Raw genomic sequence first — 16,306 nt, forward strand, 5'->3', positions numbered from 1 at the left:
TATCCCAGGAACGGATATACTACAGCTTCAGGTCAGGTACAGACAGCCCCTTTTGTTTCATTTTTAATGCTATTCTAGATGATGTTCAACATCATTTTGGGTTGAGTGACATACCATGCAGGTGTCTCTAGTATTCAATCTATAGTGATTACCTTTCCTTACCTGTAGTCAATTATATCTCATTAGAAGGCAGACTATTACTGTTTTTTCAATGTTTATTTATTTTTGAGAGAGACAGAGACAGAGCGTGAACGGGGGAGGGGCAGAGACAGAGAGGGAGACACAGAATCCAAAGCAGGCTCCAGGCTCTAAGCTGTCAGCACAGAGCCCGACATGGGGCCCAAACCCACAGACCGAAAGATTATGACCTGAGCCGAAGTCAGACACCTACCCGACTGAGCCACCCATGTGCCCCTATTATTGTGTTTTAATGACTAATTTCATCTGAAACTGGCTCTTAGTAAAACTTCCTGCTACTTTTCTGCTGGTACAAACATGAACTCTTTCTGAAGTCCTTCATTATTGGCTTAGTATTCAGCATCGCCACAGACTTTAGTTTTTTCTCTAAATCTTACAGAATCCCATTTTTATTTTGCACATGCTGAAGAGAACAAATTCCATCACAGTTTTTAGGAAAAACCCTACTGATTTGCTTCTATTCAAAGGGTATGCAATTTTTATATCTTTCGTCCCCAGTGAGAAGTTAGCTCCCCATAGGTGACAAAATAGTCCCAACAGTGGGATGGGAAGCTAACTTCTCTGTACCAAGTTAACTTTTTAAAAAGTGGTTTAGAGCTTTTTGGAGAAAGTTTCAAAAATTTTAAATGTATCCCATCTGCTGATGCTTTATTTTCCACTGGGTTATGTAGGACTTGCTTGGAGTATTTGTGGTAAAGGAGAAAAAGCATGGGCTTTGAAGAGTCATGCAAACCTATGATGTACCAAAAGCACTCTGTTAAAGGCAGAATTACAGCAGAAGTTGAAAATGGCCAGGATGGGCCAAGGACTAAATTTAATTGTAGGCAAGGTGTTAGCACGTCTACAGTTAAAGAACAATGGAATAATCCAAGGTGATAATAAAAGCCCATTCTTGTGAAAGGTAATGAATGACGCCTCCCTAGTATCACAGGCCATTGCTCATTTCAAAAGGAGAGCCTCCCCCAAGATGGAGAATTCTCCACGCCATCTGGGGCAGAATCTGGTTAGAATCTGGTTGTTCTGTGCCACCACAGAAAGTCTCCACTTCCGTCCATTTGGGGGATCAGAACAATCTGATCTCAACACAATCTTAGAAACCTGGGCAAAGGTTGCTCTAAACTGCCTATGAGACCTTGCTATCCTTAGCCCAATTTGGCCCCTTATACCATTACAGCTCCCGTCTTCAGCTGCCTCAAAACTCTGGAATAGTTATTCCCACCCTACTTCTCTTACGTATCATCCTCTGTTCCTGCAGTGCACATTCCTCTGGTCAACTATCCTCACCTATGCTATTGTCCTCACATGATGTTGGGCTCTCTGATCACTGAATTTTCCCACTATCTCTCTCTTTTCTCCCTTTCCCCAGAGCCTTCTGGAACACCTTTGTCATTGAACACATACTCCTCTGCTTTCTCATACTTTTATAAGCCCACCCCCATCTTCATTTTCTTGCCTTCACTAAATCTCATTTTTCAGAAAGACACCCTGAAACCTTCTCGAATGAAAATTGCACACTCTTGTACATCCACCATTGTGGTCCCCATAAGTAATGTCTGCATTGTCACTGATACTTTGCCTCTTCCAAACCACTGCTTTTCACTCTTGCTCAAAAAGCCCTTCTCCTTTGAGTTTCAGGTCATTCTGATTAAAGTCTTCCTGTCCACTCCCTCTTCTGTCACTATGGACACTTCAGTATCTGCATTGACAAACACAGAAGAACCTAGCTTCAAGATGCTTGGCCTGAATTCCAAAATATCCTAGAACTTATTCTGGACATTATCATTATCCTAAATTGTCCTAGCTCTGGACTCTGAATACCAGTTTACCATTCTCTGGCCACAACATCTTATCACCACATGTCTCAGGATCCTTAGTTCTCAAAGCACTTAGTTCTCTAGTCTTTTGTTGTCCATTCTTTTTCCTCCTAGGTACTTAGCAACATTATACCTTTATTTTCTTCTCCTTGCATCTTAGACCTCATAATGTGTAACTTTAAGGACCCTTGCAACCATCTTCAAAACACGTAGTCTCCTTTCTTTCTGCCATACTGGCATAGCAAAGCTTCAATCTTGGATTAACCCAATTATTTGTTTTTCTTGATCTGGGCTGCTGAGTCTTGACTGAGAAAACAGACAACCTAACTATGCAAATAGGTGGCCCTAAGCAATCCTTTGATGTGTACTTAGTGGCTTTCCTAAGTGGTGATTACAAAACATTACTCTTCTTCTCAAAGCCCCACTTCATTGATCTTCCTCCTCCCCTTGCCACCTCCACACAGACACAACACTTCTCCCTCTCTCTTCCCTAGTAAATGCTTTGCCTTGCTGCTCGTTTGCTCTTAAATCACTGTAATTTGTTTTTGCATGCACTCTTGAAATAAAAATCCTCTGGCCAAAATTATCAGTGACTTCCTAAAGGTCTAACTGTATGGACTTTTTCTAAATATTCACCTAATTGTTGTCCTCTCTTGCACTGGATACTGTCCTCCATTCCACTGCTCTACTCTGGCTTTCTCTCTCTACCTGTGCTCCCTGGCAAGCTCACCCACTTCCTTGGCTTTAACTGGAATTATATTCTTGATCTCCAGATCTGTACCACCAGGCCACCTCTTTCTACCTAGCTCCAGAGACCTAGACACAAAATAACCTTCTTCATGGTTTTCCTGGAATTCCTAGGGGAACCTCGAACTCAATCCAACTCCAACTGAACAAATCCCCCTTCCTTCATAGTTCTTACTGCTAGGTTCTCTATCTCACTAAATGATGTCATTCTTGAGACTAAGCCAGAAACCCTAGAGTGACCTGTTAGCTTCTCCGTCTTAAATCCTCTTCCACTTCCCCACCACCATCCTCTGCCCCACCTGACTTCTGCCCAAGTTCTTCTGATTTTACCTTTTTAAAGTCTCATGCTGCCTATATTCTCCATTCCAACTGCTACTGTATTAGCTAGTGTGCTCTCACCTCCCATCTTTATATTTTTGCTTGAGAGCTCTGACTAAAACATGTCAGATCATGGTACCACCCTGAACATGGAGTATAAGTCCTCCAAGATCTATACTACTGTCTCTCTCTTTAGACCCATCTGTTCTGCTTCTTGCCTCCTGCCTCTTACCCTACGGTCAGCCATATTAAACTACCTGCTGTGCCTGGAACTGTCCATGCTGAGTCTCAGTTTCGAGTGCCATTCTTCTCCTTCACAGCCCCCTGCTCCCATCTGCCCAGCAAATATCTGCTCACATTTCAGGTCTCAGTTCAACCTTCCCATTCTTTGCAAGGCTTCATCTGTTGTGGCCCCCACGCTCACACTAGGAAGAACCGACCACTTTTCTTTTGGGACTCCATCTCCACATACATAGTGTCAATGTCAGTTTGCCTTTCTTGGCCTGTAAATTCCTTAAAGACAATATCTCTGCCATGTGCATCTCTTTACCTTGGTGTCCAGCTCATAGTAGGATCGAAAATAAACATCCATTGAATGGATTAAAAATGGGGCCCAACCTGTGGGCAAAGGCTAAATGAATATTATGATAGAGGAGCAAATGTTGATTGCTATAGCGTACTGAATCATCACAAAGGCCTGTCTGCTGTTTGTAAACTCACTAAGTCTCAGTTTGCATTAGCAAACAAGTCGGGTGGATATTCTCTAGAATGTAAGCTGACTTTCAGGGGCAGAGAAAGGGGGGTGGTGCCTCCGATTGGCTTGCTTCCTTAGCAATCTGCGAAAACAAAACCCAGCAAAACAATTCCCCCTTTCCCAAAAGTTGGCATTGGCTCAAGTTTTTCTTTTCCGAAATACTTTCTTTGGTCAGGCAGCACTCCCCACGCTATAGCTGTTAGGCATTAGTGTGCTCTGAATCCATTAGAGAAGGTCAGTCCTGAATACCAAACAGATGCAGAGCCCTGAGTTTCCAAAACTGGAGTCCAAGGATCGAAATGCATAACAATAGCCATGTTCTCTGTTCATGCTGTTCTAAGATTTGCCACAAGCAGGCATTTTTCCACACTGGAAGTGAGGAACACATCATTTGAGACAGAAAAGTAATACAAAGAAGTGTTTTAGAAAAAATGACCCCATGCATTAAATAGATTGGATAGTTAATTTAGGCCAAGAGGAACAGCCAAATAATATTAAGTTGTTACGGTAAAAAGTAAGTTTTGGACATTTTGCTTTCACGTTACTACCCAAAGTTATAAAAATACTCAGAGCAGCAGAAAGAAGGGCTAAATTTAGACCCTGATTTAATGCATTCAAGAGCATGATTCATTTTCCCCCTGCCCTGGTACAGTCTGGGAAATCTGTGTGTGTGGTAGGCAACACAAGGATGCCTTGTAAATAAAGGGAAATCTCATTCATCCAGAGGCTCAAGGAAGCTAGAGACACCCCATCTTCTCTGCCAACAAAGGTATATTTCTAGGTACTTCACACCATGGAACCAGATATTGCAACTGGTGAGAGTCCACCTAATTTTAGCTTTGCCCTGGCCTTGGAATGAATGTGCTGTTGCTTCTTTTCTCTAAGTGGCTTTTCCCCCCTGTCAAGCTCCAGGGGGATCCTGACCAGCTCTCAGATGCCATGCAACATGGGTCACCTTAATGAGACACTTATAAGGATGTCATCGTTTGGTAGCAATACCTTTAGCAAGCTGGGGCCCGAGTCACTGAATGGTAGCCCATACATTGGGTCTTACAGAGCTAGTACTATATATAACGTCAACATCTAAGATGATCTGGGGTCGTTTGAAAAATAACCACAAGCCCAAACTAAACCAAGCCAACAACAGTGAGTTCAATTCTTATCAGTTCATCAGGGTGCAAGGCAAAATGTCCAGAGAGAGCAGACCATCACTGTCCCTTCCCCAGTTTGTTTCATTATCTGCTGCTGCCAATCATGATCTTGCATTTGCATCTGCTCCTGACACAAAGCAAATATTTTAGCCTCTACAGATAATCGAGATTAATGCCAGACTGTCATTTGTGTTAATCTAACCTAGTTTAGAGGCGAAAACCACCTAAATTATTTTGTGATTTTACAGTGACTCCATTCTTTCTTATTTCTTTTGCTTTTAGTCTTTGAGCACATTTGGAAAGTAACCTTAGAAGTCTCATCTCAGCTGTTTTCACCTTATTGAAAGTTTCTGGGCTTAGGATAAACTATAAGAAAAATAAAAGGAATGCATGTAAAAAAATCTGTAGTTCAGTAACTTTGCCTCCCGGAAGTGAGGGCATTAAAGCTGTCCTCCCTTCTGAGATATAAGAAAGACAGTAATAACCCACCCCTTGGGGCCCATTATACATCCATATACAATTATGCCAAGAAAGATCATTTCCCCAAACATGAAATGGGCTCAGCAGTTTTGCAGTTAAAAACAGAGTTAGATATGGAACACGTGCATCACATTAGAAATGAGTCGCTCTGAGAAGGTGTGTGTGTGTGTGTGTGTGAATGAGCAGCGTGGGAGAGGCCCACACAGGGGCACATTTGCAGGATGGGATTGGCAGACCCTGGGCAGGGCCGTGGGTCCAGGTGGATATGAGATCCAATCAGCCTGAACACATGCTTCACAAACCAGCCTGGACACCGCACAGAAAAGAGGCAAGACACCGTAGGGCAGCATAAATGATTTGTACCTTTCTCAAATGGCTTGGTTCTTAGGTCTCCTGGGCAATTCTGAATGACCAGGTGGGGCAGTCACCCAATGCCCCTTGGGCTTGTCCAGTACCATAACATGAAAATCAAATTATTTTAAAAATAGGGATGTTCTGTGACCTTGGCACATGGAATGACCAATTTGGGGGTCATTTGAGAAAGGACAAATACTCGTTAGCACTCTAAACAGCAAACTGGCTGATTTAGCTTAGAACAGTTGGCTACCATTGCAGCCAATTTTGGAATGTCAAAAAAGAAGGTAAGTCAGGGAAGGGTGTCATGAAGTTTGCATCCATCCAAGGCTGGGTCACTTAGATATTGAGATTTGGGGTAGAAATTGATTCTCACACATGTAGAGCACCACAGATCTAATGAACAACGAGGGACATCTATTTTCATACTTCACTCACACAAAACACCTCTCTTTCATCTCTGGGGTGGGGTGGGGGTGTTCCAGTTCTAAACTACAATCAGCCCTTCTTTTAGAATAACAATAATAAATCCTCTTATTCAGCCAGATGGTGGTGTCTGTTGCACTAGGTTGGGCTCATAGTACAACATCAATAAATGGCCACTTGTAGAGGGACAGACAGAATCCCATTTATAAAACATACCCACACTTCCTTCCTTCTCCCATCCCAAAATGTTGCATTGTCAAAAAACCCATGGGGGCTTAATCTCATTTTGGGGAAGAAAGGAAAACTAAGGAAGGCAAAATAATATATGTGGAAAGCAATTTTTTTGGGGGGGAAATAATACATTTAATCTCTGAGGAAAATGATCGTCGATGGGCTTTTAGTCGTTTTGCCTTTAGGGACCAGCTGAAAGGATCCCGAAAGGGTTTTCCCCAGACCCTGGAAAGCTGTCGTGGTGAAGGCTGCACATTGCCAACTAGGAGATGGAGTTAAAAATTCTTCCTCAGTGAGCTCGGCTAAGTCTCCTGAAATGAATATTTGTTCCAATGAGGTGTTCCCAAAAGCTTTTTGGCCTCAGATAACTCATTTTAAGAAAGGTATTTGTTCAAAATCCATCACAGGAGGGAAAATGACATATTAATGTATCCTGTTGCCAATGTACACATGCTTTACATGGGCCCAGAGGGCTCAGACTCTTTGCTGCTTGCTCCTTATTTACTTGGTCTCAGCCCTACCTGGGATTGGCGGGGGTGGAGGGGGATGCTGACTAGTCTCTGCTCCTGCTCTTAATAAACTATACTACCTGGTTATGTAACCCTAATCCATGTCCACAGTCCAGGGCTCAGATGGCTGGCTTGTCAGCAAAAAATGTTTCAAAAATGTTAATTCGACAGTGTTGGAGGGATGTTATTTCTAGAGCCAAACTCCTTAGGGAAAATGGGAAGTAGGTGCTCCAGGGATCCAGTTCCTCCATACTGAAAGATACTTCTTTCCTGATGCCTTCTTCCCAAATAATGTCCCAATGCCTGGTGTGCCCTGACATTTGGTCCAAATAAAATGCTGGAACATATTCATAGGATACAACTATCTCCAAACTCTATATAAGAGGGTGTTTATTATAGAGAATCAGCCTCTATTAGGGCATGAAACATCAAAGCCTGCGGGCACTTGCTCCTCACACAGAATCATTTCATGATATAGATACTATTTTTTTACCCCTGGCATTTACAGCAAGCAACTCAGTTTACAACCTAAGGCATTTTCCATACTTCCGGGCAATGACTACTAGCTTCTTTTGAGTCTCAATAGCACATAATTTAAGACAGTGGGAAAAGGAGCTAGAGAATAGTTTCCATTGCAAGGAAAACACCATGCAGATGTTTGCCCTCTTGAATTCTGATGGCAAAATAGAGACTTGTTTATTTGTTCTGAAGTCAGATCCAAGGAATTTAGTTTTTACAGGCTGGGGGTTGGGGTAGGGGTGGGAAGTAATGACATAATATATTAATAATATTGAAATGTTCAACACATGGCCCTAGGATTTTCAATCCCCAAATAATTTAGGGGGAACCATTTTTATAATGGTTCTTCATTAAATTTGGTACACCTGATGTCAATCTGTGTCACAGTGATGACATACCAGAAAAAACACCCAAGGACTACTTTGTTAAAATTGTATATTCACCTTCTATAATTGTTTTTTACCTCCAAGATAGCAAGCTAGGAATTGGTCCTCTATCTTGAGCCATTTATTGAGAACAAACAAATGAACTCAGAAAAGACATGACCCAATTGAAGTTCAATACCTGACTTTGGTGTATGAGAATCATAAACTTGCTTACGGTCTATCTGGTCCGCAAACACTTCCCCATAAATCATCCAATAGGGCATGTAGAAGATGTTCTTGGCCAATTTCCATGATGGTTCTTCATTGGGAAAGAGAATGGCTTGCCTGGCGACCCCAAAACTCATCAGTACCACCAGCATAATGATGACAAAGTACATCATGTCTATCATCTGGAAGGGTGTGGAAGCAGAGGGAGAAAAAAAAGAAAATCCACATGATTGAGTGTTCCTATGATATCAACACTGATGGAAACCTTTGGAGGAGGTTCATTTTCAACACTTCTGACAAGGGATATATAGATAGACAGCTGTGTCCAAGTAAGAAAGAGAACACTTGGTCTATTGAAACAACGTCCACAGAATTTTATCAGTAACTCAAAAGCATTTAAAAAAAAGGCACGCATAGAAAGGAAGCCCCTCACTTTCCACTGTTGTCTGTGCTACCTAGTTAAGACTAGGCATGGGAGTCACATGAAGCTCGGGTCTCTTTATGAATCCAGCTCTGTTCCTGGGAGCCGGTGTCCTCCCTGGGTCATTTTCTTCTTAGCAAAATTGAACTTGGGATGATCGAACTATTTCAAGAACTACTGCAATGTTGTAAATTCCCTAAGTTTGAGAGTTGGAATGCTCAAGAAAGTAATTACTTGCAAGCAAAGCTAGGACAGCCCACATAGCCACCATCCACCTTCTTATTCTTGTGGCCCCACCTCACTGCCTGATATTCTACCACAAACCAGTCTCTCAGAGAATCACTCTTTCTGTACTTAATTCTCTTGCAGCATATCCTATCAGTTATAGAGGGTGTTTTTGTCGGCAATAGAATCAGGTTGCCTAATGGCCCATTTCTGTGTCTGCTGTTGAAATGTTGGACTTTCATCTTGACATGTTTATAAAATTCTCTTGACTGCATTCAAGCACAATGTTATCTCTCGTTCCTCTTTGTTCCTTTCTTTTTTGCTTGTTTTCGTGATACATATTATCAAGGATCTGTTTCTCATATGCCAAATTACTTTCCTTTTATCACCAAAAATAGATGAGGATGTAATAACTATTATTTTGTCTGGCCAGAACCCATTGCCTCCTTCTTTTAGAAGCAGTTCCCACCCATTTTGGCCACAAATATGGTGTCTTTTCCAGGCTAGGTTAATGATGGTACCTCACCCTCTGGCAACAGTGATAGGAGGTAGGCATGTGACACAAGATGGGCCAACCAATATCCTCTCTTTGGATTTTTTCAACTGAAGCTGGGATAGAGAAGCTCCCTTTCTTTCTCTGTAATGATATAAATTCAGAGTGTCTGAGGCTGAGTCCCCCACCAGTAAAACTGATCGAGAGTGAATGAAGCAGATATTCCAGACAGAGAGAGACAGCATGTTCTGAAAGTGGTTGAGAGCCTGACTGCAGTAACCCTTAAGGCCAGTTTCATCATGCCCTGCCATAAGTCAGTATATCCCTCCTGGGCTTAAGCTAGTTGGAGATTGGTTTCTATCCCTCGCACCAAACCATCTAACACAAAAGACAACCTTCTCTGGGATATCAAACTTCCTGAAGGGATACCCACCCACAAAGAAAGAATAATGAAAATTTTATCGTTGATAATGAAGGCTTTAAATTAGCTTTAAAATTTTATTTTAAAACAATATTCCATGGTGCCTGTTATTAGAATTAAAACACAATAGCCTTCTGCTTTGCCTTAGGACACTGAGGGCTCAAAATATTTTTGGCCAATTAATCAACTGTCAAGGCAACTTCTGAATCCATCTTTCAAGTATCATCTGACTTTGAAACTAAATAAGAATTTCTCAAAAGTTGATGTTCATTCATATTTGTGTTTTTAAAGATACGTGCTACTTAATTAGTTATTCCTTTCACAGCTTAGTGGCCTCAGGACTCTCTTACAAGTGAACAAGCCAGCTGTGTCGAAACAGTTTTATAGGAAACATAGGCCTGTTTCCCATCCTCTATTTTGTAAAATTATTTCATCATTTATTTACCAAACGTTCCATCAATGAAAAAACACTAATGGCTCCACTAATGGGTGGGGAGAGGAAGGTGGGTACTCATGAGATTTAGGAGCTACTCTGACCCAAGAAAACTCAGCCAGTACACACAGCAACTGTTCTAATTCAATTTCTCAGGACTGTTTTCATTCAGGACTGTGCTACCTACCTGAAGGGCCAAAACAATCTAAGACAAGAAACATTCTTCCCACTCAACTTCATCTATTTCACAAAAGTCTTCCACACAAATACTGAAATCTGATAGAGCAGAATGCAGAAGTAGAACATTATTAGTAAAAACCAGGGCTGGGTACCTCTGTTTTTACAGTTAAATTGTCCAGTCAGTTCAATATTAAGAGAGCTGATTCTGTCTCACTCTTGTATATATCTGTAGGTTGTGTTCTATACAGGTGAGTACATATGGTGGTGGTTATGCACATGTTTTCAGGTGTTTGACCACCTGAGTTTTCATCTTGCCTCTGCTAGTAAAAATAGCTTAGGTGGACATGTGCAAGTTGCTCAATCTTGGTTTTCTTTTCCTTTTTTTTTTTTCAAAATGGGGATAATGACAATCACCATGCATATTAATTTCATAAGGCTTAAATGAGATAATATGTGAAACAATGTGGGTAGGTCTCAGTAAATGTTAATGCATTGCTGTTAGAATTGGAAGGTCAGGTTGTGAAGTCTGATTGGGTAAGAGCTGGTATCCTGCCTTTGTTTTTTGCCTGGTTTCTGGTTATTCTGTTGCTAAACAAAGATACTAAAACCCATTTCATGGGGTTGTAGTGATGATATGTCTGACATGGTATTTGGCACAGAGTAAATGATAGTTATTATAATTCTTGTTTTTATTCTGCATTATACAAGTGAGTTTAGTACTAGGCTTAGAGAATTGCATTGAGAAGTGGAATATAAAGAAAAGGGGTCAGGATTCCAGTAAGAGATCCTGGATTTAAAGATCAGTTGGGATCTTACTTTTTTAATTTTTTTGGTCGAGAGAGAGAGAGAGAGAGAGAGAGAGAGAGTGCGCAAACAGGGGCAGAGAGAGAGGGAGAGAGAATCCTAAGCAGGCTCCACACTCAGCACACAGCCTGATGCAGGCTTGATTCCATGACCCTGGGATCATGACCTGAGCCAAAAATCAAGAGTTGGACTTTCAACCGACTGATCCACCCAGGTGCCTGAATCATACTTGATCTATGTATTGTGTCCAGGTATCTTATCAGATGTCTGTCCCTAGACCACAGGGTATAGTGAGTTCCTTGGTTGTTTAGTACTGAAGAGGGCCTCTGTAATGTTGAGGGGTTTTCAGAATAATCACATGCGGGCATATTTTATTAAGCTTCCCACCTAGCAGTCCATCTAACTCACTGATAAATTCTATAGGCATATTTCACCTACCTTCTGGATCAGAGACTCAATTATTTAACTAATTATCTTAAAAGCCCCATGAAAGAGAACAAAGCCACCAAATATACTCATTTTCTACTTATTTTTGACTTATAAGTGGAATCATTCATAAGTTGGAAGGCAGAGAAAATGCAGTCCATCTCGCTCACTCGCTCCATAATAAGGTTTCATTCTAGTCAAAATTGGGGATAATTATGCCATTATTAAAATAACAGACGTAGATTTTAACATAAGGTTGCTGGTTTAGTGTGACTTTAGTTATTTCAACTATTTAAATGCCATCCAATCTTTTAAAGTGATATATTTGGTTTGTTTGAGACTTCAGATCTTATTTAATGAAACAAAACAACAAGGCAACGATCAATTAGAAAAACAAGCAATCAGATTACATAACCGTCTGCTGTGGTGCTTCTCAACAGAGGGCAATTGTGTCCCCAGGGGACATGTGGCAATGTCTGGAGATGTTTTTGTTGTCATAAGCATATGTGTGTGTGCGTGTGTGTCCGCACGCACACGTGCACGCCTACACTACTGGCATTAGTGGGTAGAAGCCAGTGACGCTGCTAAATATTGTGTGATGCACAGCATGGCCCCCACAACAAAAAATTATCTAGTCTGAAATACCAATGGTATCAAGGTTGAGAAAACTTGGCCTAATTTTGTGGCTGTTGTAACTCTTCACTTTCATTGGGTCCATTTGAGTATACATTTGAGAATCTCATGGAAGCTTGTCTTCTCTGTCCAGAAAATTCATACACCCACAAATTTTTATATACAAATTAGGTGGAGGGTCCACTGATCCTTTCTCTTAAATCTTTCCCACTGGCTCTAAATTGAGATTCTCTGCTTTTAGACATAAGAATCTTTACCACAATCTCAAATTCATTACTAAAAGAACAGAGAAGATTATAGAACAGGTTGTGCAATAGAGTAAGATACACATCCCCACCCCCCCCAGTCAAAAATCCCAATTGAACTGGGATTCAGTTTTGGGTAAATAATTCAAGCTTGTTGAATTCAAGTTCTTCCTCTCTAGAATGGGCTTGGTGATATCTCCCCTAAGCAATACTGGTGTTATAGGTCTCAAGCTTTTGTATAAAAGGGTTAGGAATAGAGTGGAATAACCGTGCTCACCAATATCTCACCCCCTCCCCACTTTTTATTGTACTTTCATAAACAGAAGGCACACATAAACATAACAGATGCAATTTTATCAACTACCTGCTATGAGCCAGACCCTATCAGCTACTTGGCATGTGTTATTTGTAATCATCACAAAAGCCCTGCAAGATATAACCTTGCATTTATTATAATTACTTTAAATGAGTAAACTGGGTCTTAAGGAGGTTAAATACATTTCTCAAGGTCTCATAACTCCTACCTTTTGGATTCAAATTCTCCTTCCCTTTACTTGTGTTTCTCAGTGCTTTTGTAGGAAGAGTCTTGGTTATTTAAGATTCATTTCAGTAGAGTGACACATGCACCCACACACTAATAATAATGATAAACACAGATCTGCTGACTGAAAGGTCAGCTGTGATGATGTATATAGTGAAATTTGAGGGAGGATGATAAAGGACAGCTATTGACCAATTGTTAGTTTTTGACAGCCCACAAGTGGAAGTAGACTGGAGGTTATTAGAACAGAGTTTTTCAGGAAGAGGCGTTTACCATGGTAGGATGGAGGTATTTGGGTTTTTCCACATATGCGCTGTGAAGGTGAAGTAAGGGTCACACTTTGAAAAGTGGGGTAATTGATAAGAAGCACCTAGGTTCTGAGCAGAGGGCTCTAATTCTTTTTCTAGTGAGTCTGGAGCAGGAGCTGATATATTTGTGCACCCCTAGGGTTCACACTACTGCTGTCCTCCTAGGGCTGGGTCTTTATGGAGAGAGTCCGGAAACCAGGGTGGTCAAGGAACAAGTCCACAGCCATTTGTGGGAAAGCATATTAGTTTGCCACTTGGGATTCTTTTTTTTTTAATTTTTTAAGTTTTTTTTTTTTTTAAATGTTTATTCATTTTTGAGAAAGAGAGAGCACAAGTGGGGGAGGGGCAGAGAGAGAGGGAGACACAGAATCCGAAGCAGGCTCCAGGCTCCGAGCTGTCAGCACTGAGCCTGACTCGGGGCTTGAACGCATGAACCATATCATGACCTGAGCCAAAGTCAGACGCTTAACTGACTGAGCCACCCAGGTGCCCTCTGGGATTCTTTTTTAAAGAATAGGTAGGGGCATCATTCTGGAACCCAGTTTTTAACTCTCCATTTTCCAGTAGTGTAACAAAATACATGATATATGGATAGAACGTAATATCCAAATAAAATTCAACCTAACTCAACTAAAATAGACCGTACTTCCTTCCCTTTGTGTAGGGAAAGGCATTTTTCAAGGACTTTATTAGGAAAAAAAAAAATAAGAAATGTTAAAATTTAAAAATCTTCTAAAGATTTGGAGTGGAGACCCACTCTTCCTCCAAGATCCAGCTAAAATGTAACCTCCACACGAAGCCGTCCCTGACCTACATTGTCTTTTCTATGCTCCTTTATACACATCTCTCTAACAGCATTCGCACACTGTATGGTAATTACTTCTCTCTCATCTTCAATCTCACGGAATGAGCACCTTTAAATACCCAACTCCTACTCCGGTGCTTAGCCCAAAAGAGATGATCTGTGTATGTTTTTCAGTAAGTAAATGGGTGAATGATCGTTAATTTTCCAGTGATGTATACAGATGTAGTCAAACTCCCAAACGCTCAAAAGGAATTAAAAATCCAAACACCCCCAGGGCCATCTCAGACCATCACAGCAGGCCCAAATGAATGATTTTCCTCTTCCTATTACTGCCACTTCTCCTCTGCATATTTATAACACGGAATCAGAGAACCCTGCTTACCATTTTTCCAATCATCATTACGTATGGGCCCAAATACTTGTTCACGCCGAAGATGTCTAGTAGACGGATGTACCAATAAATGATGTTCACACAATAGATGACCCTCCCATCACTCCTGAAGGGCTGGTCTTGGAGACGAAGGATCATTCCCACAGAGAACAAAAGGATGGCTATTAGGTCTGTGACATTCCAGTACTCCTGCAGCCACACCTTTACTTTCTGTAGCAACTTCCCTGGCTCTGACATCAGGATCTAAAAGACAGGAAAAGAGGGTGGGGTTAGGTCTGGTTTCAGTCCATGTTTTAGGTCCAGTTGGAAAACGCTTGGTCTGTTAGTTGACATCAGTAGCTTGTTTTGTTTACCTGTGTTTACTTGAATATTTGCATGCTATGAATATACCACTGAGCTAAGCTCAGACCAGGAAGATACAAGCATTCCAGAGGCAAACAGAAGCAAGAAGTTTGATCCTTTGGGTTGCCTTACAATCCTAAGATACCCATTAGGGTTTTGCTATAAAATGACAGATTCCTGACACACTGCAAATCTCTGAAATTCCACTCCATCTCAGTAAAGAGTGCCACCATATTGAGTTACTCAGACCACCAGGGAGGACTCCTTCATTCTTCTCGTCACATCCATATAATCTGTATCAATATCACCTCTATTTCTAAATACAATCTGATCCAACCACTGCTCACCACCACCCACTGTTGCCATTGTATTCTCAGTCCTACCACATCACCTAGATGATTGCAACAGCCTTCTGACTGGTATTCCTGCCACCATCGGTGTCTACTCTCCCTCAACCCATTCTCTAACTAGCACACAGAATGATCTTTAAAAACTGAAGCCGTGATCTGGGTGGTGATTACACACAGTTGTATGGGTAAACAGAATGAGTTTATTTATTTTCTTATAAATAAGAATGAGTTTATTATTTTCCTATGAGTTGTTTATTTTCTTCCAGGTAAATTATACCACAATCTAAAAAAGAGAGTGATTTGAGAGATGTATGAACAACAACAAAAACTAAAGCAAATTGTGATAAATGAATATTTCAATCTCCCGATGGCTTCCAACACACACAGAGAAAGACCCAAACTCCTTACGGTGGCTTCATTTCACAGCCCACCACATTCCCCCCATTCCACACCTACGGACATAGCGGCTCATTATATGCTCGGGACATTTGCACTTGTTCCTTCTGTTGGGCATTTTCTTCTCCCAGAATTTTACATGTTTTGCTCCTCCTCATCCTCAAGGTCTCTGCTCTAATTTCCCTTTCTTAAGAAGATCTTTGACTATCCTACCTGCAGGGGCCTCCACATCCCTGTCACTTGCTAATATATTACCCTATCTTCGGTTTTGAAGAGTTTGTCACTCTATGAAGTTAACTTCTGTATGCAGGTAAACATGTTGTCTGTGTTGGTCTACCCACCTATCATCTCCACTGTAAACTCTGAGGCAGACCCTTTGGTCCCCAGGGCCGGTTACATAACAGATTCTCAATTAAATGTTTGTTGACTGACTGCTACATATCATTAGGTACTGGGTAGGGCTCTGACTTACCTCAAATCTAGAGGGGCCTTTTTGCTGCCACACAGAGGCTCTATGAAACGCATAGTTGGAGAGTGAGTCCCACTGGTCCGACACCACAGCTTGTCCCCGGATGTGAGGAGCCAGGGAGGCTGGCCTATAGAGGCTGAGTAGCTGGGCCTTTGGGTTTACCCGGAGACTTCAGTCTCTTTGAGCCATCACCCAACTCGGAATCTCCTCTCAAAAGAGAGGAAAGCAAAGACAGGGGACAGGGTCTAATCTGCAGCTGTTTATTTGCATCCTCTGGTCCTCTTTAATGGTTTGCCGTGACCTGAAATACTTAAGGAAGGGAGGTCTTA

At 41.4% G+C, this 16,306-nt stretch overlaps 1 protein-coding gene across 6 annotated transcripts in view; it reads right to left on the bottom strand.

The window, feature by feature from the left end:
* Positions 1–16,306, bottom strand: part of TRPM3 (transient receptor potential cation channel subfamily M member 3) — a 495,179-nt gene that overhangs the window by 47,874 nt on the left and 430,999 nt on the right. For all 6 annotated transcript variants that reach the window (XM_060610082.3, XM_060610081.3, XM_060610080.3 and 3 more), the window contains 2 exons: positions 14,412–14,663; positions 8,102–8,276 (listed from right to left, as the gene is read on the bottom strand). In XM_060610082.3, the coding sequence (XP_060466065.1) occupies positions 8,102–8,276; positions 14,412–14,663 (427 nt within the window). The remainder of the gene's footprint in view (positions 1–8,101; positions 8,277–14,411; positions 14,664–16,306) is intronic.

Source organism: Panthera onca, chromosome D4, assembly GCF_046562875.1.
Source record: "Panthera onca isolate mPanOnc1 chromosome D4, mPanOnc1 haplotype 2, whole genome shotgun sequence".
NCBI lineage: Eukaryota > Metazoa > Chordata > Mammalia > Carnivora > Felidae > Panthera > Panthera onca.